This window comes from Chlorocebus sabaeus, chromosome 3 (assembly GCF_047675955.1).
Source record: "Chlorocebus sabaeus isolate Y175 chromosome 3, mChlSab1.0.hap1, whole genome shotgun sequence".
NCBI classification, from domain to species: Eukaryota; Metazoa; Chordata; class Mammalia; order Primates; family Cercopithecidae; genus Chlorocebus; species Chlorocebus sabaeus.
Window position 1 is genome coordinate 4,970,529 of NC_132906.1, and position 26,432 is coordinate 4,996,960.

Genomic DNA, 26,432 nt, shown 5'->3' on the forward strand with positions numbered 1-26,432 from the left:
ATGATTTTGTCTTTAAGGATAACTCTGATCACTGTATTGTGAAATGCGAGGCCATTGTACCATGGGGCGTGATTTTCTCTGACGCAGTGGCAGATGGGACTATTGGCAGTGGGACTATTTCTTGTTCCATCAAATGACCTCCGGCTGCTATATTTTTGAGTAGTCTGCTTTGGTTTTACTCTGCTGTTCCAGGCTTGGTTGCTGTCCAGTCTCACAGTAGTGTACCTTGCCTGTGGTATATTCTGTCTCCTGAGCCCTTTGCCCTTCTATTGTGGTGCTTCTAATTTGTTGTAAATTAAAAACCTGCTAGATAATTTTGCTAGAATATATTATAATTAAGAATAGGCGGCCGGGCGCGGTGGCTCAAGCCTGTAATCCCAGCACTTTGGGAAGCCGAGACGGGCGGATCACAAGGTCAGGAGATCAAGACCATCCTGGCTAACCCGGTGAAACCCCGTCTCTACTAAAAAATACAAAAATCTAGCCGGGCGAGGTGGCAGGCGCCTGTAGTCCCAGCTACTCGGGAGTCTCGAGGCAGGAGAATGGCGTGAACCCGGGAGGCGGAGCTTGCAGTGAGCTGAGATCCGGCCACTGCACTCCAGCCTGGGCGAGAGAGCGAAACTCCGCCTCAAAAAAAAAAAAAAAAAAGAATAGGCTCAGAGTGATGTCTTCAGAGGGTGAGCTAGGAATCATATAGGTACTTCTGTGGTGCAAACTTGAATAAAACCTGTGAGCAGCCACAGCTGGTTTGGTTCGTTTTGCCTTTGGGTTATTTCACTGTTCACTCACTATCTGCTATGTGCTAGGAACATATGGAATTGAAGTAAACATTCTTGTTGTTCCCATAATCTGTTCTGGGGATAGATAAAATGCAAAGCAAAGCATTACACCTATATGATATAGGTGTGAACACTGTACTGTGGACTTCCATGAAGAAGAGTCTTTATAAATTTGACCAGACTTACTAGAAGATGTAAGATTGGGTGGGAGGAAGGACGCTTTAGTCATGGAGAGACAGGTAGGGTGTAAGGGAGAGGATATCCTAGGCAGAAGCAAAAGTGTGAGCAAAGGGTCAAATAAAGGGTGTGTGGAAGGAATGGAATTTATTTGGGTGTGATTGAAGCATGAAACATCTGTGGTGGGTACCCAGAGGGAACATCGAATTGTTATTCACATGCCTGCTGTTCATAGCATGTAGCTCCTAGAAGGTGGGTAGATGTCTCTGCTTATTTTGTGTGAAAATTAAAGAAGCACATGTATGTCTTCCAACGTGGAAGAAAAAGACCTCATTGGAAGATTTGCTTATCGGGGCGCCATGTTACAAACTAAAGCTCTTTAGGAGAAGATGCACAGCAATTTCCTTGTTCTGAGTTTTGATACTTTTTTTTTTTTTTAAACCATTTGTAAAGCTTTCGAAACTTCTTGTCTTGTTCTTGTGTTTTAGAGTTTACATCTATAACTGATAGTTTTATTTTTCTTTGCACTTACAGTACGGCCAAGTACAGCGTGTTGACATTTCTACCTCGATTCTTGTATGAGCAGATTAGAAGAGCTGCTAATGCCTTCTTTCTCTTCATTGCCTTATTACAGGTAATGGTTTTTTAACAGTTCCTTGGAATTTGCAACCTTAATTACATATAAAATGAGATTTTGCTAAAAGGTTCCTTAACTGCTAAAGTGTTATCATCTTGGAATATAGTTTGTTTCCCTCCTCCGGTCATTGTTCGATAGAGTGAACAAGCCTGACTTTGTATACAGAGAGATTTCTTTCGGTATGGCCTTAAGGATGATTGCAGTGACTGAAAGAGGCATTGAAAAGTGGCCTTAGGGCCATACTTTTAAGCCTTTTTCTGTTCCAAACATATAACCAATGTTGGATAAAATTTTAAAAAATATGTAAAATACATAGCTGGTTTTTAAAGTAAGGTAATTATTTTTGAGTAACAGAAATGGAACAGAACTGCAAAAGTGTGAACCGTGCGTGACTACCATACTTTTCTTCTCGTGGAGAGGATTTTTATGTGCCAACTTCCTACTTGTGGTCTCTTATCTTCCAGCAAATTCCAGATGTATCTCCAACAGGAAGATATACCACCCTGGTGCCATTGATCATTATTTTAACAATTGCAGGCATCAAAGAGATTGTAGAAGATTTTGTAAGTTTTTGCTTTTGGATAATAAAATCATTGTATGCAGTAGATCATAACTTATGTGTTGCCTCGGGTGATATATTTAAGGCAGAAAATTGGGCTATAGCTTAACCGGCCTTTTTAGACACCTGATGATATTTTTTAGGGGAGGGAATTATATTCTCAGAGTGTCCTAAATACCTGTACAGTGACACTAAACAGTTCAAACTTTGTTTTCCAATATTAGGTCTCTGGAGGCCCGTTGATTTTTGTCACTGACGTTCCTTATAGCCTGCTTTAGAGCTTGCTAATTTGGGCAGCAAATGAAGGATTGCTGTGCTGTCTAGGATGGCAGCATTGTCTCGCTCTGCCTGAGGCAACTGTACAAGAATCTTCTCCCCTCACAATCATCCTAGTGTAGCTCCAAGTTCATTGGCTACAACAACTATATTCCTTTTCTCTCTCTTTCTTACTCTGTCTCCCCCTATATATTTGTGTGTGTGTGTGTACATATATATACGTATACATACACACAAAAACATATATAAATATGTGTGTGTGTGCTGTCTCTCTGTCTCTGGATCTTCCTCTCCCTCCTTACACACACATACACACACCTTGCTTTCTTTTTTTTTTTTTTTTTTTTTTTTTTTTTGAGACGGAGTCTCGCTCTGTCGCCCAGGCTGGAGTGCAGTGGCGCAATCTCGGCTCACTGCAAGCTCCGCCTCCCGGGTTCACGCCATTCTCCTACCTCAGCCTCCCGAGTAGCTGGGACTACAGGCGCCCGCCACTGCACCCGGCTAATTTTTTTTCTATTTTTTAGTAGAGACGGGGTTTCACCATGGTCTCGATCTCCTGACCTTGTGATCCGCCCGCCTCGGCCTCCCAAAGTGCTGGGATTACAGGCGTGAGCCACCGCGCCCGGCCACACCTTGCTTTCATAAACATATATGCATCTTTCTGGGAATTGGTATGTAAATAAATAGGTATGTAAATGAATATTTAAAAAAATAGGTATGTAAATAAATATAATACAGGTTAAGCATCCCTAAATCCAAAAACCCCAAATCTGAAATGCTTCAAAATCCAAAACTTTTTGCATGCTGACATGATGCCACAAGTGGAAGACTCCACACCTGACCTCATGTGATGGCTGCACAAAATTATTATAAACACTGTATGAAGGCTATGTGTATAAAGTGAATATGAAACATAAATCAGTTTCATGTTTAGACTTGGGTCCCATCCCGGAGATACCTCATTGGGTATATGCAAATACTCCAAGATCTGAAACAATCTGAAATATGAAACACTCCGGGTCCCGACCATGTCACATAAGGGATCCTCAACTTGTACACATTGAAGCAATGTTACTTTATCAATAAAATGAAGTTGGCTGTTTGTTGCTGGGTTTATCATACTGAATAATCATTTCAGTCTGATCTAAAGCAAGGAGTGAAAAGTTTTGTACTTCCAAGTGCTAGAACCACAATAAAATAATTGAAACTAGAGGAGACCACTTCTAAACTTAGGGAGTGCTGATAGATCACAAAATTGTCGAATTGAATTTTACAGCATGAGCATTGTTGGCAGTGAGTTTCCTTGTCCCCTGTAATTTCCTGATTGTTTTGTTTGCTATTTCAATTATTCATGTGGAACTTTTGTTAGAACTATTTTTTTCTCTTTCTGTAACAGAAACGACACAAGGCAGACAATGCAGTTAACAAAAAGAAAACCATAGGTAAGACCCCAGGCTGAATCACTTTTTCCACTGGAAAACTTAAGAATAAGGCCTGCATTTAAGGAATTTTAAATAAGTAGTGAATGGTATTGAGATAAATTGGGAAGACGATCTATAAAATACTTTAAAGAAATAGTAAAATAACAAACAACTTGAACATGATTTTAGTCCTAATAATTAAGATTTGAACAGCATTTGTGTATTTTAGAATGTTAGAAAAGGTTGTAATTTTCAGGAACTAGACAGTTTTTATGTCCATAAAAAGTCTAAACATTCACGTCCTTCATTTATAATCTCTCCTTACTTCCATCTTCTACTTCTTATTGTTTTATTTCTACAACATCAATTTTTTGTTTGTTTGTTTAAGTTTTTGAGACAGGGTCTCACTCCTGTTCCCCAGGCTGGAGTGCAGTAGCGTGATCATGGTACCCTGTAGCTTTGACCTCCCAGGCTCAGGTGATCCTCCCACCTCAGCCTCCTGAGTAGCTGGGACTACAGGCATGCACCACCACCCCCGACTAATTTTTGTATTTTTGGTAGAGATGAGTTTCACCATGTTGCCCAGGCTAGTCTCAAACATCTCGGCTCAACCTATCTGCCTGCCTTGTCTTCCCAAAGTGTTAGGATTACAGGTATGAGCCACCGCGCCCAGCTGTTTAGTTTTTTTTTTAAATTGTGGAACAGCAGGCCTTTTTTTTTTTTTTCTTCTGGGCTGAAAATAAGTAGATTTAACTTACATACATAAACATTGATGTGTATGCATTAATGTACATATGTTACAGAGGTACATACACTGGTGTTGCATTTTGAGTGGGGGTGCTGATGTTATGCCATCATGGCTAAAGATAGGGTGTGTTAGAATTAATAAATGGAATTCTAAAAGAAGGCTTTTGGATTTTAGGAAACTGATTCGATGTATTACCAGTATTAACCAATATTTTATTTTTCTCTTTTTCAGTGTTAAGAAATGGTATGTGGCATACCATTATGTGGAAAGAGGTAAAAACTAATTTTAAAGATGTACCAGTACGATTGGTTTGAAGACATGTAATGAATGGCTGGTCTTGATTGCAGTATGAAGTTTGTGTTAAGAGATGGTAGAGTTTTCCGTGAGGTCTGCTGAGACCTGAGGCGTGTTTACTCTGTCCCCTGCCCCTTCTAGTAAGGGCCCAGTGTGTCACTTCAAGCTATGAACTTCATTGCTCCTGATTGACATTTCTGAAATCTCAAAGTATTTTCTAGTTTCTAAATCCAATTTGAGAAACATTTTCCCTGGTCCTCTGTTGTCTTAATCTAAGTTAAAGTTTATTTTTGTTTTTAGCATTTGTGATTCTCACTTCTAACACTTTTGGGTGGAAAGGTCATTAACTACAGAATGGTGGAACGGGGGTAAGAAACCACCCCACTTCCGTTCTAGCACAGCGGTTAGCTGCTCTTAATAATAGCAAGGAAAGCTTTGCCTCCACGTCCCCGGACGTGTGAGGTTTAGAGGGTTGAAGAATGGTGTGGTTTTTTGGTTGTTTATGGTGATGAGTAGAAAATTTAGAAGAAATCTGCCATACCATCTGGGTATTTTATATCTGATAAAATGAGTGTTTTAGTTGGACCTTCCTAATGGACACAGGACATGTTGGGGGATGACTCTCATAGCCGATTAACATGATTTCAAAAGAAAACAACGTTTTAGAAGGGTAACTTGAAATAGTGTTTCTTGCTAAACATTTAGTAAACAATGTCTTTGAATGCCTCTTATAGTCTTTTATATCTGAAAAATGCCCATGATATGATAACTGCAGCATTTGCTTTAGTTTTTGTTTTACTTTACTTTGTTTTAGGAGAATTTCCCTACCCTTTAAAGAAATTTCTCCTTTATAAAAGTGTTTTGCAGTAACACCTTCACCTTTGCAGCAGTCTTGAAGTCCTGTGTTGCAAATGTGCATCAGCCTCACGTTTGGAAAGGTCATGGTTCTTCGTCAGGAGGTTGGGAATTCTTGACACAGTGGGAGGAATGCTCCCAATGCTGAAGGAATTCAGGGGTTCTCCCAGCACTGGGAAATTGCCCCTCTATTTCTCTAGGGTCCTTCTTGTGACTCCCTCCCCAGAAAGGTATCAGTATCAGCTAGAGTGAAGAATGATTTGGATTCTGAGGGCCTGACATTACTTGAAACAGCAGGAAATGGAGTGATGGTCTCTGATTGATGGTCCAGGAGCTGACGGCTTTGCAGACTCCTGAAACTCATGACTGTTTCCAGTGTTCATTTGGGAGAGAAACAACAATCACAAAGAAATGCCGGTTCTATATTGTACCACATGCATTTTAATTTCCATTTAAAATGTGTATACTTGTTTTATTTCAGTGGAGCTCCTGGCATGTATTAGAGATTGTACTAGGCACGGGAAGAATGAAACACAGCACTTCCCTTTAGGAGTTTCAAACGTCAGTGGGCTTCCCAGTCACCGTCCGCAGGGCTGCTAGAACCCAGATGGCTGGGCCCCACTCCCAGGCTATCTGATTCACTGGGTCTCGGGAGGGGCCCTAGAATCTGCACGTTTAAACAAATTATTAGTTGAGGCTGAAGCCGATGGTGTAGGGAGCACACTCGAACCATCGGTGTCCTGGGAGAGAGGGAACTAACCTGATGCAGGGTAGTTGTTGAGCTCTGTGTAGGAGAAAGCGTCCACCTTGGGATCAGTTGGGAGGGGCCACCTATCTAGACGCAGTGGTTCAGATCAGGAAAGTCTGCCCTCCAGAGACGCTCTAGTGCCTCTTGAAGGGTGAATTGGGGGTAAGTAGCTGCGGAACTGTGAGTAGTTCAGTGTGAGGATGAGAATACAGGAGAGGGCAGAGATGTCAGGCAAGGGGGAGCTGGCTGTCCTTAAGGTCCCCCAAATGATAGTAATCTAATCTGAAGTGCTGAAGCTCAGGTCTGCCGTCCCCTGGGCTGTAGCTGAGTCAATGGTGAGCACCGAGAGGCAGCTCTCAAGTGGATCTCAGTGACTTTGATTGACTTCGAGAGGATCTTTCAGCTACTTCCTCAAAATTAAGAGACTTGAGGAACTCTCTGAGGCTAGAGTGGATTCAGGGATCTGGAGGGTTTCTGTTCCCACTGTACTAATTCTTTGAGGGAGTGTTGCACACACAAGGAACAATCACTTAAGCACGTTAAATAGAAAACCATTTCCAGGCTGGTCACGCTCACGCCTGCAATCCCAGCACTTTGGGAGGCTGAGGCGGGTGGATCACTCGAGCTCAGGAGCTCAAGACCAGCCTGGCCAAACATGGCCAAACCCCATCTCTACAAAAAAATACAAAAATCAGCCAGGCATGGTGGTGCGTGCCTATAATCCCAGCTACTCAGGAGGCTGAGGTGGGAGATCACTTGAGCGTGGGAGGCGGAGATTGCAATGAGCCTTGATCGCGCCACTGCACTCCAGCCTGGGTGGCAGAGTGAGACCCTGTCTCAAAAACAGAAAACAAACAACCAAAAAATTTTTTTTCAAGCAAAATCCAAGTAAGTCGTTTCTCATGTACATAAAACTTCTTAGTACTTGGTTACTGGCATATGAAGGTTGCTTTATTTAGAGAGTAGAGATGAGAGAAAGCCATAATTTCTCTTGTCCTCCCACTTGGAATTTTAAAAAATCCACTGCCTTGTTTCTTTGGAAAACATGACAAATTTTCCTTTCTAGTGATTTTTTCTTTACTAATTACTTCTTCTGATTTTTATATATAATTAGGCTATTCATATGAAATATTTTTACTTTTATTTTTTTATTTTATTATTTTTTAGACAGAGTCTCGCTGTGTTGCTCAGGCTGGAGTGCAGTGGCGCTCTCTCGGCTCACTGCAACTTCTGCCTCCTGAGTTCAAGCGATTCTCCTGCCTCAGCCTCCCGAGTAGCTAGGACTACAGGTGTCCACTACCACGCCTGGCTAATTTTTTTTTTTTTTTTTTTTAGTGAGATGAGGGTTTCACCATGTTGGCCAGGCTGGTCTTGAACTCCTGACCTCAAGTGATCTACCTGCTTCGGCCTCCCAAAGTGTTGGGATTATAGGCGTGAGCCACTGCACCTGGCCCAAATAGTTTTACTTTTAAAAAACACTTTCAATTCACATAACATCCCTTGCTTTTGTACTGGTGGTTGTTAAAATAGCTTTGTGGCATTTTCCCCAGATACTTCAATAAACAACTTAAAGCACCAGTAGGCTACCTTTCGGTAAATTTGCCTTTTTCCCAGCGGAAAATTAAACATGGGCACCTGCTAGCTTCTAAGATCTGGTGGTTTTTCACAAGTATCATATCACTTGAAATTCCTGGTTTCTAAGAGAATACTAACATGGCTAGAATAGGAAATCGAAAGCATAAGTGCTCATTTTGAGCTTTGCAATTATTACTCTACTAGGAATGGTCTTCTAGTATCATCAGAGAATTCTAATGTCCTTGACCTTCACACTCATGATGTCCTTTCAGTTGTGCTCCCGCTGATGGAGACTGACATTTATATGGACCTGCTTTATGCTAGGTGCTGTGTATACTTCCTTAGTCACTGCATTCACCTTACAAGGCCGGTGGCGCTGTTTGCCTGTTTCAGACGTGAGGTGCTGGGGCGCTGAGAGGCGAAGCAGCTTGCCAAGATCGCAAAGCCAGCACACAGTTAAAAAGCTAGGATTGGAGTTAGGCTTGCCTGATTTGAAAGCCCCGGTTCTCTCCACCCTGGTGCTTTCTGCGATATTACTGAAAGGATTTGTAGACACGTGGCCGTGGTGCCATTTTGGAGACTACAGCCCTTTTCCTTGGCTTGGGATCTTCTGTCTGGTGGAGTCTGTTCCCCAAGGTGGTCTCTGACTTTGGCCGTGATCCTTTTTCTGGGAATTTCTTGAGGCTGTGCAGATCTTCTCCATTTTACGTGGTGTATTTCCAGGGGGCCTTTCAGGTGCACTTTTCACGGGTGAATTTCCTGTTGCCTTTTAATCAGAGCATTGGTCGTCCGTGCAGCTTGCCGGTTTTGAGTGCCGGTTCTAACACTCAGTGGCTGTATTACTGGGATCAAGTTATTTTGTTTTCTGCATCTCAGTTTGTAAAACAGAGAAAAATTTACGTGTGTTAACTTAGGCGATCCTTACAGTCACTCTATGAAATATGTGCCTTTATCTTCATTATATAGATGAGGAAACCGAGGCACACAGAGTTCACATAACTTGTTCATCGTTACACAGCTCATCGGGGGTGCAGTGGGGATCGAGCCCAGGCATTAGGCGGGCTCTGGCAGCATGTGGGTGACCATCCTGCCCTACTGTGTACAGCTATGGAAGTGTTCAAGTATTTGTAAATGGATGGATAATTGGAAGAAAACGAGATCTTTACAGCTGTTCTGACTCCCTCTCCCTTTCCTTTTCTATTAAACATCATTGCAAAAAACGCAACATTACCAGTGTCTGCATGGAAGCACTTTCCTTTTGTTCTTGTCAAGGAAAATAATTTGGGCTTCTGCACTTAAACTTCATGGCTTAGTTATATAATACTTTTTTTCTTCAAATATTGAAGCACCTTTTTCACCATGTGTGTTTTGTTTCTTTTCTTTCATGCCTCTTTGTCCTCGTCCCTGGCTCTCTAGGTGGCAGTGGGAGACATTGTGAAGGTCGTCAACGGGCAGTATCTTCCAGCAGATGTGGTCCTGCTGTCCTCCAGGTTAGCTGTGCTAGCGGGCACCTTTTTTTTTTTTTTTGCAATAAATGTTAAGAACCATAAAATATTAAGCAGTGTCTGGAGCAGTCTTGAGCTACCTGTTTCCTTCTACCATCCTCTCTGTGTCCCATTCTTCCATTTCTTGTCATTTGCCTTCTCCTGCCATGACCCTTGGTTTCTTTCTCCCATTCATTCCTTTGTGCTTTTTCTGAACTCTTTTATGTGTATTGTCTCCACTTAGTCTCCTGGCTATTTGGTGGGTATTTCTTATTTATAGGGATACTGAGTCTACAGCAGTGGAGGGGTCTCAGGTTGCAGCATATCGGAGATTTCAGAATCTGTTTCCTGATGGGCCCTGCCAGCAGTCTGTCCTGCGGAACCCGGTGCTGCCCTTTAATAGCTGTTCAAGAACCACGGCTGTTTTCTCAGTGTAATCGTGACCAGCAGATGGTGTTTGCTCTTCACCCGTCCATGTTTTGCCCCTTTTCTATCCAAGTATCATTTTCACTTTCTCTAGGTAGTTTTATTCTAGGAAGGAATCATCACTCAGTGCAATTCTTGACTTTTTTTGGGCTTGATGCGTGAAAGTATATAGCTAGAAAAGAAAGCCAAAATTAGGACGAGAATTGACATCTATTCTTGAATTCAAGATTAAATTGTGTGACGTTAGGACTGTAACTTCCTATATTTATACACTGTTGAGAATCATAGATATGCAGGCCGTTTGCATTTTCTTTGATTGCAGATGGCATTTGTTGTATTGAAGTTAATCACTCATTGGATTTTAAGCCTAAGCATTAATTTTCTGCTTGAGATAATGGATTTAAAAATAGGACCCCAGGCCTATGGAGGGGGAAAAAGAACCAGTAACACAGGGCAGGATTTGTATTTGTCCGTATTCATTGACAACAAAGAATCTCTTAGAAATATTAAAATATTCATCACTTGATAGTTCGGACTTTAAGTCTTGGCTGTGACCCTAGAAAATTTAGTGTGTGTGTGTGTGTGTGTTTTTTGTTTTGGAGACAAGGTCTTACTCCATCACCCAGGCTGAAGTGCAGTGGCTCAATCATAACTCACTGTAAGTTCAAACTCCTGGGCTCAAGTGATCCTCCCATCTCAGCTTCCTGAGTAGCTGGGACTATAGGTGCATGCCACCACACCTGGCTAATTTTTAAAATTGTTTTGTAGATGTTGACCAAGCTGATTCTGGAACTCCTGGCCTCAAGCCATCCTCCCACCTTGGCCTCTCAAAATGCTGGGATTACAAGCATGAGCCACAGTGCCCAGCCAGTTTTTTTTTGTTTTGTTTTTTTGTTTTTTTTTTTTTTTTTGACTTGGTCTTAATACGGGATTGCTTGAGCTGACATCATGTTTCCAGCATGCTCACTATTAGTGTCTGAGTGTGTGCTGTGTGTGTGCCGAACAGCCTGTTGAGGAGGTTGTCCCACTTAATCTTCCCAATAACCCTGGATAGACTTCCTTTGTACATGACAAGATTGAGATACAGAGAGACTAAACAATTTGCTAAGGCCTTAGAGCCCATAAAGGTAGTGCTAGGGGATTTTACTTTAGTGTTTTTTTTCTAGTTTTTGAGGCAGGGGGCAGTTAATCACTAACTATGTCAATGTAGCTAAACTCAAAGATTAGAAATAGAAGTATAATATCTGTTATGCTTATTTTTATTCTTTGAGTTTTCTGTCTTTAATGCTAGGTGTTTTGATTAAAAAGTTGGCCTTAAGATTGTAAAAATGGCATAGAAGCAAAGCCTTGCCAAGCCTATGCCTTGATCCTTCAACTCCCCTGGCTGTTGTTTTCTTCAAAAAATGTGTGTTTCTACTGGCCGTGCCTTGGGCAGCCTTTTCGGTCAGGCCCAGCCCCAGACTTGAAGGATTGCCTAAACCCAGTGGTTGGGTCTGAGTGGAGACATCATGTGTTTTCCCTTCTCTTTCATCTTCAGTTCATTCCTGTCTTCTTGAGGCTCAGCAGTCACTGTGTGGGGCTCACAAGGGGAGATCATCTGGGCAAATGACTCTGTACTCGTGCTGAGTCCCAAAGACGCGCGTGTGTTTCCTTTTTCATCCATTACTCCTACTATAGTGGTTATTTATAACAATTTATTTTGAAGGGCCAATCAGCAGACATAGATTCTGTAATGGAGATTTTCTAAGCTGTAAATCTGTGGAAAGGACCTTATGAAACCTGGCTCTTTTCTTCTCTCTCCTTAGTGAACCTCAGGCAATGTGTTATGTTGAAACAGCTAATCTGGATGGGGAGACGAACCTTAAAATACGTCAGGTAACGTCACCTCTGATGACTTGTGTTGTTGTGGTAAACACAACTGCAAATGTGGTCCCCACACACCTTTTTCTAGAGAAATAAAATGTTCAGCCACTAAGGGTTATGCCTTAGGCTTAATGGAATCTATGGGAAGAATATGCCATTTATGATGAGAGAGAATATGTAGAGAGCTGGAAAAAGCAGGCTGCGTCAAAGTCTAGGTCACGAAGGGTGTCAGGCCTTCATGTAGCATCTTACTGAGCTTCTCTGCCTATGATTCTGGAGAGAGGGGACATCTCAGCGAACCTGAGTGGCTGGGAAGGGCACAGCTTAGTGGACAAATGGAGCAGAAAAGCTCCAGGTACCCCAGTTTACATCATTGTTTAATAAAGATTCTAATCCTAGAGGGTGATATAATTAGATACAAAACTTCCATGCCTTAAAGAAAACTATTCTTGCCATATATTTTAATTCTGGAATTATGAATAGTCTTTTTCTGGTTCTTTTTTTTGTTTTGAGGTGGAGCCTCGCTCTGTTACCCAGGCTGGAGTGCAGTGATGCGACCTCAGCTCACTACAGCCTCTGCCCCCCGGGTTCAAATGATTCTCCCACCTCAGCCTCCTGAGTAGTTGGGACTACAGATTCATGCTACTACACCTGGCTTAATTTTTATATATATTTTTAGTAGAGACGGAGTTTCACCATGTTGGCCAGGTTGGTCTCAAACTCCTAAACTCAAGGGATCCACTTGCTTTGGCCTCCCAAAGTGCTGGGATTACAGGCATGAGCCACTGCGCCCGGCCAAGAATGAAGAATGGTCTTTAACATATGAAAATTTTAAGCATTTTGACACTTAAAAAATGTTTGCTGCTTAAAGTTGAATTCAGCAATTCTGTCCATATATCTTTCTTTTCTACTGTAGATATTTGCTTTAGACTTTTTTTTTTCCCCATTTAAAGAAGAGTTACAGCCTGGGCAACATAGCAACACCCTATCTCTACAAAACACTTAAAAAATTAGCTGAGCATGATGGCACGTACCTGTAGTCCCAGCTACTTAGGAGGCTGAGGTGGGAGGATCGCTTGAGCCCAGGATTTTGAGGCTGCAGGGAACAATGATTGCATCCCTGCACTCCAGCCTCGGGGACAGAGTGAGACCCTGTCTCTTAAAGAGAAGACTGCTAGATAGTGTAAAATGTTGAAGGGCTACTCTATTCTATCTTTATGACCAGTGTTAGCCTATAGCTAGTAGATTATGCTTGCTGTGAGGTGCTGGGGTATGTTAATTTTTACTTGTGCACGGATGTCTCCAGCACAGTGGTAGAATCTTAACTTTCAGCTTCATTACATTCTTTTGCCACTTTCACGTTAGATCGCTGTGGCAGAAGCTACTGGAAAAGTCTGCCTTGAGGGGATGACAGTTTGACTTGTTAGCCCCCCAAATTATTGCACTGGAAATGCCTTATTTTTCCTTTTGATTAACCATAGGGATGCTGAATGGTGTCCCTAAGCACAGAAGATTGTGTTTGACTTCCTCCTTTGGTTTAATCTTTTAGGGTTTGAGTCACACTGCTGACATGCAAACACGTGAAGTTCTGATGAAGTTATCTGGAACTATAGAGTGTGAAGGGCCCAACCGCCACCTCTATGACTTCACTGGAAACTTGAACTTAGATGGGAAAAGGTATTACATGTCTTTTCTTCATTGTCTTTTAAACTATGTGACTAAGAATTACTGGAGCTTTGGCAAATATGTTTGTTTCCTAGTTTTGTAATATTTTAAGACAGTGAGATTTCATACCCTTTCCATTAATTTGAAGGCTTCCTTAAATTTAAGAAAAAAACCCTGAACCCAAGGGCCCCGGATGAGGCTCAAAGCATGTGGCATGTTCTTTCTGTGCCTTTTCTCTGCCAGGCAGGAGAAATGGTTTTAGCTGCATAAAATTGTCCAGAAAAGCAGAGGAGAGTTATCTGAGGTGTATACAAGCTAATACACTTGTTACAGAAATGTGTGTGTGTGTGTGTGTGTGTTTGCTAACCTTCTTCTAAGGAGTGTTTGTTTGTTTTTAGAAAGTTGATTATTCTTCCTTTAGAATATTCAGTGCCCTCCTGTCTATATTCTGTTATCTTTGTCCTTCTGGCATTTGTTATGTTGTTCTGGAGTTGTCTTTTGTTCTGATGTTGGGGAGCAGTTTCTACCTTCTGGCCATCTTTTGTCTTGTGGCTCTTGCCAATGCACCTCCTCTAACCCTGTAACCCAGTCTCTTGGGGTATCCTTTATATTTTGACGACCCAAGGCTTGGAAGGGCCTGATCGTGGGAATCAACTCAAATGATTATAAATACGACGACTAAGTGTGACTGCTTCTTGGTTTCATTGAGCATACAGAGCTATTCTACGGGTTCCCTGTTTTGAATTTCTCAATGATCACTCAGGTCTTTATTTACTCATTAAATCATCCTTTAAAACATTGATATGATAGGTTGCTGCTTTTTAAAATTTTCCTCCCTTCTAATAGTCTGTAAAATACACTAGATTTATTTTACAAATAACAACAATAATCATACTTCCAATAATAATACTTACTACAAATGAGTCAGCTTCAGTTGTTATTTTAGCAACTTCCTTTCTGGGTGTTGAGTTTCATAACAGGATCATGAGAGACATAATTCCCTGTAATGTTTTATAGAAAAAACATTTTTGTTCCTGTAGTGATGAATGTAAAATAAAACTTTCTATGGGTCCTTTTGGGGTAGATTAAGCCAGTGATAACCTTTGTTGCCTGTGTTTTTCAGTGAAGTAGTTCAAATTGGAGCAAAGGGAACATTTGATTTATTGTGGGTTCATGTTTAAGGGAAAAACTCATGCTCATTTTCCAGACTATCATTAAATATCATTGTTTTTTTTTTATTTTTTAGCCTTGTTGCCCTGGGGCCTGACCAGATCTTATTAAGAGGTACGCAGCTTAGAAATACTCAGTGGGTCTTTGGCATAGTTGTTTATACTGGACACGACACCAAACTCATGCAGGTAAAGCAGTTCTCTGCTGATTTCAGTCTTTTTTTCTTTCCTTCCTGCTTTTATTGACTAGAAGGTGGAAAATGCGGATGTTGCATTTAGGAAGTTCGAGTTTGTCTATGAACCTACATTTGGAAAGGAACTGCCTTTATTTTATTTAGTTCCTTAGGTAGCTTCTTCTAGATTTCCGTTCTCTTATCTGATATTTGTTACCTTATGCCTGAAATTCAAATGGTCTTTGTTTTCTGGATTAGGGGAACAATCAATTCTAACTTATTTTATCTTCTGGACTTAAGTGGGGATTAGTTCTAACTTTTAAATTTCTCTTTCTAATTCTCCTCTTTATCCCATTAATTAGGATTTTATAGCCAATTGTCTAGTTTAACTGAAGTTTAGACACTTTAAAATCAGTTATTTTTGAACTGTTTATTTTTCATATACCAAAGAAAAAAATGAAGTTAAAATGATTTTGCTCTTTTTCCCTGTTAATGTTTTTTAAAAAATTGTTTGTGAATTTATAGGTCACGTTAATATTATGACATATTTTGCCAGACAGCTTTTGAAATTCTACATAAATCAGTGTCCCTATATGTCATTTTTTACATTTCTTTGGTATCACTTGGCATCTTATTTTTGCTAATGGTGGCTATTAAAAAGAATTGGCTTTTCAGCTTGTCTGTTCTTTTGTATAACTTCTACAATGCACATTTGGCTGCATTTCTTGATTTAAAAATATTTAGCGACCACATATCAAGTCCAGTGCTAAACCATATAGGTGCAATAGTGAAAGGTCCAGGCTTACCCTCGGGGAGCCAGTCAGGCTAAGGAGTAATATAGAATGACAAAGTAGAGAGAGAAATACTGGAATGTGCTGTCAGTGTGTATAGGAGGGTCGTTCAACCTAGGTTGGAAGCCAGTTGATTGCATGCTAAGAATGATTCCCCTGGCAGAAGCACATTTTAGATATGGAGCTAGGGAAGGGAGACTGTTGTGTTGATCTCCTCTTTGAGGTTAAATGATAATCAGATGAAGGAGGTAAGTATTAGAGGAGATGAAGCAGTAGACCCTGGTGGCCACCCCAGCTAGTAAACACATTGAAGACAGGGAGGAGAGATGGGATTAGAAGGGTTGAGAGACTCCCTGAAGTTGAAGAGGGTTGTTGGAGTTGCTGAGTGACAGGCTGATCAGTAGGTAGAATCTTGTCTTTGTATTTCGGGGGTAGAGAGTTTCTAGCATGGGAGACCTGGGAGTGACCCGTGCGAGTAGGAAGTCAAAGGCAGAGCTGTTGAAGGCCATTCGATGTTGACAAGTAAGGATCTGAGAGACTAAGGCATTTGGTGGGTCAGCGCTGTGAGTTTGAAGATGGGATAATGGTGAGGCTGCGCCAGAGAAGAATGCCATGAGCCAGTTGTCAAGACTTCAGTGAGTGATGGGGAGCAACTGAGAGGTGGGTAGTGTAGCCAAATGGCGTGAATTTTATGAGTGAGTTTTTTTTTTAACATGGCATCCAAGGAATAAAGGTCCAGAAGTATTACCAGGTCTTGAATATACATCCGGGAATGCTACCCTCAGAGGCCAAAGGATGCAGATGTCTACTGGTGCACCCTCTACTTGGGGGTGCTCAAAGGAGGCGTGTCCTTGACTGTGTGAGGCAAGGAGGAGATCGCTCTTGAGGGAGTGGGAGTGCAGAGGGAAGTTCAGGAGCTGGAAGGGTAGGGCCCAGGCGCAGTGGCCTGTTGCAGAGCTTGTGTGTTGAAGCAAGGCGGGAGGGCTCCACGGCAGCTAGGAAAATGAAGAGTTGGTGAATGCTGAGAGGCAGCTGTTGGGTGGATCAGGATTATTTAGTGTATCTGAGGTGTGCTTGATCCATCCGCCCTCCTAAGTCCTTATCCATTCACAAGAACTGACTGGAATGCTTTAAGTTTATTGTTTCTGAGCAGCCTGCATATGGAGAATTTATCTTGATGAATAGTTTAGTGCTCTAGCCATGCAGGAACTCAGGAGGCTGAGATGGGTGGATCACTTGGGACCAGGAGTTTGAGACCAGCCTGGGCGACATAGTGAGACCCCATTTCAAAAAAAATAAAAAGAGTTTAGTACCCTGCCATCTAGAAAGTATCTTTTAACTCCCATAGTGCAGTGTCAGTAACCCTTGCTGAACACTTTGGGAGCTCTGCTAACGACAAATCACTACTTCTGGTTTTTTGTTTGTTTTTTGAGACAGGGTCTGGCTTTGTTATCCAGGCTGGAGTGTGGTGGTGCGATCTTGGCTCACTGCAACCTCAGCCTCCCAGGTTCAAGCCGTCCTCCCACCTCAGCCTCCTGAGTAGCTAAGACTGTAGGCACATGCCACTATGCCCGGCTAATTTTTGTATTTTTTGTGGAGACAGGGTTTCACCATGTTGCCCAGGATGGTCTTAAACTTCTGAACTCAAGCGATCCACCCACCTCGGCTTCCCAAAGTGTTGGGATTACAGGCATGAGCCACAGTTCTCAGCCTACTTCTGTTTTTTGTGATGAAGTGGCCGAGAGGTCATGGGTAGCTAGCTCACATTTGGTCAAGGCCCCAATACTAGTTTTAAGATTGTGCATATTATAAATTTAAGCACTTTCCAACATTTCTTATACACTGGGTGTTTTCTTTCTTTTTTTTTTTTTTTGCAGGTTGTAATATTGTTTTTCTAGAGCATACATTGGTAATACAATGTATTACCAACTTTCTGGAGTTTTTGGTCTGGAAAAACAATACTACATGAGTTAAACGATCCTTTAACACGCTCCAGTCTTCTCTTTAGTGAGTAAGGCATGCACTGAGTTTGCATTGGGTGAGTGTGAGGGGCACTTTTCCTTGCCCCTAGGGGTGAGAAACCTCTTTGCAAGGCTCCTTGCTTGTTGACTGCTCCTGTATAGAATGATGGAAAACCCCAGAAACATCTGTGCTAGACCTACTGTGCCTTTAGGGCTGAAACAACAGGTAAAAATAATGAGCTTTCAAAAGGAATATAATATAACACACATAGCTGGAAGCCATCCTGTTTGTGAAATAACACTGTTTGTCTGTACTTGTGCTACTTGACCACAGAGAGGAAACTCAGTTGCCTTCGGGTTCTTCTACCGTTTTTTTTTTTTTTTTTTTTTTTAAAAGTCTTTCACCTCAATGCCTTTTTTCCTTCAAGGTTCCTTCAGTTCATGTTTAGTTTACTTACCTGTAGAAATATTTATGTCTATTATTTCTGTTGGTTGATTCAATGGGAAAAAGAGAGATTATCACACTAATTACAGCAAACATAATTATAACAAATCATGCACTATTCTGAGTGATGCACATATATCAACTCATTTATTCCTCACAATGGCTAGGTAGTATTGTGCTCATTTTATAGATGAGGAGGCTTGTGGCATAGAGTAACCCAAGCTTACAAAACTAGTAGGATTCAAAAGACAGGCAGTCTGGCCGGGTGCAGTGGCTCATGCCTATAATTCCAGCACTTTGGGAGGCCGAGGCGGGTGGATCACTTGAGGTCAGGAGTTCGAGACCAGCCTGGCCAACATGGTGAAACCCTATCTGTACTAAAAATACAAAAATTAGCTGGGCGTGATGGTGCACACCTGTAATCCCAGCTACTCAGAAGGCTGAGGCAGGAGAATTGCCTGAACCCAGGAGGCAGAGGTTGCAGTGAGCCGAGATTGTGCTGCTGCCCTCCAGCCTAAGCGACAGAGCCAGACTCCATCTAAAAAAAAAAAAAATTAAATAAATAAACAAATAAAAGAAACAAAACCCGAACAGTCAGACTCCAGAGTCAGTGTAACCCAGGCGTCCCCAGGCCCCAAGCCACGGACTGGTACCAGTCTGTGGCCTGCGAAGAACCAGGCCCCACAGCAGGAGGAGAGTGTCAAGCAAGCTAGTGAAGCTTCATCTGTATTTACAGCAGCTCCCCATCCCTCACATTCCTGCCTGAGCTCCGCCTCCTGTCCATCAGCGGTGGCATTAGATTCTCTTAGGAGCGTGAACTCCGTTGCGAACTGTGTATACGAGGGATCTAGGTTTCTCATTCCTTATGAGAATCTAATGCCCAGTGATCTGTCACTGTCTCCCATCACCCACAGATGGGACTGTCTAGTTGCAGGAAAACAAGCTCAGGGCTCCCACTGATTCTGCATTATGGTGAGCTGTATAATTATTTCATTACACACTACAATGTAAGAGTAATAGAATTGAAGTGCACAATAAATGTGATGCACTCGAATCACCCCAAAACCATCTCCACCCAAGTCTGTGGAAAAATTGTCTTCCTTGAAACCAGTACCTGATGCCAAAAAGGTTGGGGACAGCTTTTCTAACTAGAATTCAATTGCCTGTTTCCTCAGGAGGGAATAAAATATCTAAGATACAGGTCTGATTTTAGCTTTTTCAAAATCTGACATTTTGACCTGTTTCTATTTATAATTCCATTACACCGAAGTAGCCAGGTTCTTTAAGAATTTTATGGAAGAACTTATATTGCCTGTGGGAATTTAACCTAAAATTCCCTACGCTAAAAGCTCATCATTGGGCCAGGTGCAGTGGCTCACACCTGTAATCCTAGCACATTGGGAGTTCAAGACCACCCTGGGCATCATGGTGAGACCCCTGTCTCTACTAAAAATACAAAAAATTAGCTGGGCGTGGTGGTGTGCACCTATGGTTCCAGCTACTATGGAGGCTGAGGCACAAGAATAGCTTGAACCTGGGAGGTGGAGGTTGCAGTGAGCCAAGATTGTGCCACTGCACTCCAGCCAGGTGACAGAATGAGACTCTGTCTCCAAAAAAGAAACAAACAAACAAAAAACAAAAAACCCCTCATCATTGATCATTGCAAGTAAAAATGTTCAGGGGATGGGAGTCAGTAGGCTGAGGTTGGCTCTCCACAAAGTGTACATGTTGAAGCTTGAAGATTTGGGATTGTTCTTCTTCTGTTAGATGAAAGATAAAGTTTTCTAATCCTCCTAATTGGCCAGAATTCAGCCACTGAAAAAGATCAGAAGTCAATAACAAATGCGGTATAGAAATGAGGTTTATGGTAATTTTTTCCTGCCTGTACATTTAGTGAATATTTATTAAGAATGATGAGATCATGCTTCGTTTTTAAGAGTTAGGATGATCAGTCCTGGACCTGGCCTGCCGGCCCTTACCATGAGGCCAGACCTGGATGCGTCGTCTCAGTTGACCTTGATGTAGTATTTGATTGATGATAAGTTGGCTTTTACTAATGGATTTCCATTTAGACTCCTGAGGAATTTTTTTTTAAAGTCCGTAAAGGATGAATAATTTAGAGAGATAAAGTAAAAGAGAGAAAAATAGAAATAAAGGAAAAAGCTGCTGTGTTAAAGGACTTAGCTTTTCAGAATCACCAGTACAATCTCCCAACTCCTCTACCCCCAAAGAAAACTATGGGGAAATAGTATTTTTGGTTTGCCAATAGAATTCAAATAACAATTTCAGTGATGTGGTATATTTTTTCTTGGAGCTTAGGAGTGAATTGCCTCATGTTTTCATCTCAGTTTTATTTTCACATTGTGACTTTATTTGTGTTCTTATCTTTGGAGACATTGTCACCCTAGCTCTTTTAACGATCAGATCAATGGAGACTAGTGAAGAAGAAGGCTGACTTAAGTTTGGCACAAGGTACCATTTTTATGGTTAGTGCCTTACAAACTTTCAGATTATCCAAACGTGGCAAATCAGTGTTGTCTCCTAAAAGCCCGGGCCTGGCTGGGTGCAGTGGCTCCCGCCTGTGATCCCAGCACTTTGAGAGGCTGAGGCGGGTGGATCATGAGGTCAGGAGATCGAGACCATCCTGGCTAACACGGTGAAACCCTATCTCTACTAAAAATACAAAAAATTAGTCAGGCGTGGTGGCACACACCTGTAATCCCAGCTACTTGGGAGGCTGAGACAGAAGAATCACTTGAACCAAGGAGGCAGAGGTTGCAGTGAGCCCATATCGCACCACTGCACTCCAGCTTGGGCGACAGGGCGAGACTCCGTCTCAAAAAAGAAAGAAAAAAAAAAGGCCCAGGCCCATGATTCATGGAAGGACACCTGCAGGCTCATGCTGTGAGCTTCTCCCTGTCCAATTCCTGGCTTTTAATTTAAATCAGGAATTATTTCACCTCCAGAAATGGATTATAAATAATTCCCCTATGGCTTTCCTCTCTTCAGTGTCTCCTTCCCCAACCTGCTGTATTACTCTACTGGTTTCCTCTGGCTGCTGTGACAGATTTCCATAGTTTTAGTGACTTAAAAAAACATGAGTTATTATGCTGCCGTTCTATAGGTCAGAAGTGTACTATGAGCAGTAGACTCCCTACACTAAAACTCGAGATGTTGGCTGCTCTTTCCTGCAGGCCTCAGAGGGGAATCTCTCTGGTCATTTCTCTGTCGCCACTTCTCCCTCTGAGCACAGCTGGGAAAGGTTCTCCCTTTTGATGACCCTTGTGGTTAGATTGGATCCACTTGGGTGATCCAGGATAATCTCTCCCTGTCTCACAGTTGTTAATTTAATTTAATCCCATCCACAAAGTCCCTTTTGCTGTATAAAATAGCATACTCAGGCCACGCACGGTGGCTCACGCCTGTAATTCCAGCACTTTGGGAGGCCGAGGCAAGTGGATCACCTGAGGTCAGGAGTTTGAGACCAGCCCGGCCAACATGGTGAAACCCTATCTCTACTAAAAATACAGAAAATTAGCTGGGCGTGATGGTGGGCGCCTATAATCCCAGCTACTTGGGAAGTGAGGCACGAGAATCGCTTGAACCCGGGAGGTGGAGGTTGCAGTGAGCTGAGGTCACACCACTGGACTCCAGCCTGGGCAACTGAGTGAGACTCCATCTCAAAAAATAAAATAATACAACATACTCGCAGTGCCCCACAAGTAGGATGTGGGCATCGCTGGCAGGGGAGGGGTCATTTGTTTGACCACCACAAGTACCTTCAGATATTTTTTAATAAAATGACTTCATGTGCATAACTGTCTTCCTCAAACAGTTCTACTGACTTTCCCATGGCTGAGAGGAGGATCTAGTCCCAAATTTTCCACCTGAACTGGAGTAATTCTTGAATCCAGCTTTAATGAATCTTTCTAAACTCTCCCGCCGACACTGGCCTCGGCTCCAGCTGGGCTGGTTTCCCCGCAGCAGTGAGAAGTGAGAGGGCAGGTGCGAGCCTGTGATAAGATTGCTGTTCTCCTTCTGTTTCTCCTTTGCTGTCTCCATCATTCAGGATGCTGCTCAGCTTTCTCCTGCCCAGCCCCTTCCTGACTCTTCCTGCTGCTCCTGCTTCTTGTTCACAGTTCTCCGAGTGAACTTTTTGTCCATCCACTTATTTTGAAACCCATTAATGTTCTGTCTTACATTATTGATATGTATGTGTTTGTGTATGTTTTTTTTAATTCCTCAAATTCTGAGCTCCAGGAGGGAAAATATGTGTTTTAGAAATATCTCTGTATATTTATTGTAGAACTGTGCCATTACCATGAAGGTCTTCTCTAGATTTTTATGGTATGGAATTTCCAAGTTTCTCTTGAATTACCAGTGTTCTGATTTCTTTGAAACTGGACTATATTTAGAACCTGTTGTGTTCTAAGATAAGGAAAGTGACAATTTTAAGCTATGATATAATCATAAGAAGTACAGAATAAATCATGTAATATTGGAATGTGTTCTTTAAGCTGGTAGAGTATGTCGTCTTTCTTTGTTACTTAAAACTAGCTATTGATCAGGAGCATGGTACACTTTTGAATTGCATTGATTGTTTGGCAAAAAAAATAGTCTTTTACCTGTCGGTTGTTAAATATGGTTGTTTTACCTTCTTTCCCCCAACCCCTTGCCCCAAATCTGTTCTGGGACCCTTACTGACTTTCAACGCTGTTGTGTAGAATTCAACCAAAGCGCCTCTCAAGAGATCAAACGTGGAGAAGGTGACTAACGTACAGATCCTGGTGTTGTTTGGTATCCTGTTGGTCATGGCCTTGGTGAGCTCGGCAGGGGCCCTGTACTGGAACAGGTCTCACGGCGAAAAGAACTGGTACATCAAGAAGATGGGTAAGTGTCGGGGCGGGTTGCTTGCTCCAGTGGAAGGAAACCATTCTTGAGACGTTCTTGCAGGCGTGGTTGATGTGTGGTGTCCCTGCCGTCCTTCTCTTCCCTTCGGTTACTGTACATAATGCCAGCCCTTCAAGGAGAATTGAGATTAGGATCATGTGACGAAGCGAACATAGGCACATTTGGGAATTGTTTTATACCCAAATGGTTATTTTTAAACTCTGCGTTAAAGTATTTTCTTAGTAGTTGCCCTAGGAATTACAACGTATTTCCTAATTTATCCAAATCTACTTTTGATTAATACTAACTTAATTCTAGTAAAATACAGAAACGTTACTCCAGGTGTACCTCCATTTCCTCTCCTGCTTGGTGCTATCATTGTTATATTCCATTTATCTGTGTTGTCAACTCCAAAATACAGTGTTATAATAATCTATGTCTCTTAAAGAAGCTAAGGGAAAAAAGAAAAAAGTATATTGCTAGGGGTTTTGTTTGTTTGTTTTGTTTTGGTTGTTGTTGTTTTGAGACGGAGTCTCGCTCTGTCACCCAGGCCGGAGTGCAGTGGTGCGATCTCGGCTCACTGCAGCGTCTACCTCCTAGGTTCAAGCGATTCTCCTGCCTCAGCCTCCTGAGTAGCTGGGACTACAGGCATGTGCCAACATGCCTGGATAATTTTTGTATTTTTAGTAGAGACAGGGTTTCACCATGTTGGCCAGGCTAGTCTCGAACTCCTGACGTCAGGCAATCCACCTGCCTCGGCCTCCCAAAGTGCTGGGATTACAGGGGTGAGCCACCGCACCCGGTCAGGATTGTTTTATATTAACATATTTACTTACCATTTCCAAGTCTCTCTCTTCATTTCTTCCTGTGGATTTGAGTTAACAGCTGGTGTCATTTCTTTGCTTCATGTATCTTCATTCTCTCCTCACTCCTTTGTACTGTCATATATATTACATCTGTATATAAGTTCAACAATGCAATTTTATGATGCTTTTCGCAATTGCTTTTTTAAAATTGAGAATATATAAGTATACTATCTTTTATAAATACTATAGAATTACCATTACTAGTGTCTTTTGTTTATGTGGATTTTAATTATTGTCTGGTATCTCTTTCATCCTGGAGAGCTTCTTTAGTATTTCTTGTATTCGTAATTGTCAGGTAGACATTTGTTTATACCTTAGAGATATTTGTAACTATGGGAACTTAGAGATCTTGTTTAGAAACTCCTTAATTCTACAGGAGAACAGGAGAGCAAAGTAATATGTCAGGAAGAAAAGCAACCAGCAGGAAAATTGGAAGGCTTGGTAGTGAGTAGGAAGTGAAGGGATTGTGGAAAGGTAAAATTACTGGCCAGCGTATGCCTGCTTCTCCTGTACCTTCCCAGCTCCTTGGCTTTCTGTCACAGCCACCCTCCAGGACTCTAAATCGGAATCATACTACCACCATTTGATGTAATTTCCTGGGAAAAAACCCAGTAACTGTGGTTTGGAGCCATTACAAATTCTCAATCTCCCTCCAATCCTAACGTGTTCCTATCTTTATTCTCATTCTAGTTCCCTTCACAGATAACTTTAATACCAGTTAAACCCTGTTGCTGCGTTTTCCTTAAGCCTCTTGCTAAGTTAAGAAGATCTCACTACTTTACCCTTCAAGCAGAAGATCGTGGCTGTCAAGGAAAGAACTTCCCTTTTGATGTCCCCAGACCTTCTGCCCCTCTCCCTCCCTCATTCTCTGTTCCTCCTGGAGCTGATGCTGCCTCTGCTGTGGACTCCATCCCCTAGGGTCCTGCTCCATCCTTAGGGATCTCATTCCTTCCAGATATCCCTTCCCTTATCTTTAGTCAGGCTCAAGACTTCTCCTCTTTGGCTGCTTCTCTTGTTCACACTTTTGTCCGTCTTTCCAGCTCTTTGGAGTATCCCCAATATACATGTACCTTAGTGAGATTGTAGGTATTCCTTACAACCATTTCAAAGGCCTGTCTTCTTTTCTACATTCTTTCAAGTTTGCTTCTTTTCTCTGTTCTTCAAAACTTGACACCAGCATTTCTTCTTCCGGATGGCCTTCAGTGACCGTGCCCTCCCATTGGAAAGCCCCCTGTGTTGGTTCCCGCCACGCCCTGTGAGCCTCTCTTTAGTAGATGCATCCTGCTGTGCAGTCGCACTGTGGGGCCTGTATGCCTCCTACAGAAAGCAGCCTTGGAACTCACAGTTCCTGACATACAGGAGGTGCTCAATTACTGTTTGAATATGAATCTCTAAGTAAGCCAATAGACTCTGGTTGTGAACACCTTTCAGATACTCTGGTTTCCTTCCACAGACACCACCTCAGATAATTTTGGATACAACCTGCTGACGTTCATCATTTTATACAACAATCTTATTCCCATCAGTCTGTTGGTGACTCTTGAGGTTGTGAAGTATACTCAAGCCCTTTTCATCAACTGGGTGAGTATGAAAGCAGAGTTGAGTCACTATTTTCCAATGTTATTTCAGAGCTTTTGGCATTTAATTGAGCGCTCAAAAAAGAAGGACTATGTTCGTTTACCATTATTAGGTCCAGGGGCTTAAACTGGCCATACAGAGAACTGGCCAGGGATCACCAGTGAGGGTGTTCTTGGGGAATGGAGAGGGCAGTGGTTCCTATTCAAGGGGTTGTTGTGAGGATTGGTCAGATGATGGGGTGGAATGCTGAGCCAGCGCCTGTCATCTGGCTGCACCTGCTATTGATGCTTTTAACATCTAGTTAGTGCTAAAGAAAAGGCTTCTTGGGTGTGTTTACTGTAGTGGTCACTCGCATATCAAAATTCATTGTGACAGTCAACTTGGATTTGATTGTAAGGGTGGAGATAAGATTTTTAAAGGACTGCCATGGCCCTTAGGCAGTGGACTTCAGCAGCCAGTGTTTGTAGACCAGGCTCTTTGATATGCATTTTTATTTGATCTTCACAGCAATCCTGTCAACAAGGTCAGAATCGTGAGTTAGTCTAGGTTGTGAAATGATTATCTTGAAACCGAATCTCATATATATTATATAAATATAAATCATATATGTGTGTGTGTATATATATGTATGTGTGTGTATATATATATATTTCTTTTTGAGATGAAGTCTTGCGCTGTCGCCCAGGCCGGAGTGAAGTGGTGTGATCCCAGCTCACTGCAACCTCCATCTCTCGAGTTCAAGCGATTCTCATGCACCAGCCTCCCCAAGTAGCTGGGATTACAGGCGTGTGCCACCATGCCTGGCTAATTTTTGTATTTTGAGTAAGGGCAGGGTTTCACCATGTTGGCCAGACTGGTCTCCAATTCCTGACCTCAAGTGGTCTGCCCACCTCGGCCTCCCAAAATGCTGGGATTACAGGCGTGAGCCACTACGCCCAGTCAATTTTCTGTGTATTAATTCTATGCTTCCCCTCAAATCACAGGGCTTCTCTATCCTAGTTGCCACTGCTTTTCACCCCAAAATTTGAAATTAGCATTTCTTTTTTCTTTTT

General features: G+C 42.1%; 1 protein-coding gene across 3 annotated transcripts in view; it reads left to right on the top strand.

The window, feature by feature from the left end:
• The window catches only part of ATP8A2 (ATPase phospholipid transporting 8A2), a 636,199-nt gene that overhangs the window by 151,071 nt on the left and 458,696 nt on the right, over positions 1-26,432 (top strand). For all 3 annotated transcript variants that reach the window (XM_008021766.3, XM_037986897.2, XM_037986898.2), the window contains 10 exons: positions 1,491-1,590; positions 2,058-2,156; positions 3,825-3,870; positions 4,829-4,869; positions 9,486-9,559; positions 11,785-11,854; positions 13,392-13,519; positions 14,754-14,865; positions 22,771-22,936; positions 25,256-25,383. In XM_008021766.3, coding sequence (XP_008019957.3) covers positions 1,491-1,590; positions 2,058-2,156; positions 3,825-3,870; positions 4,829-4,869; positions 9,486-9,559; positions 11,785-11,854; positions 13,392-13,519; positions 14,754-14,865; positions 22,771-22,936; positions 25,256-25,383 — 964 coding nt within the window. The remainder of the gene's footprint in view (positions 1-1,490; positions 1,591-2,057; positions 2,157-3,824; positions 3,871-4,828; positions 4,870-9,485; positions 9,560-11,784; positions 11,855-13,391; positions 13,520-14,753; positions 14,866-22,770; positions 22,937-25,255; positions 25,384-26,432) is intronic.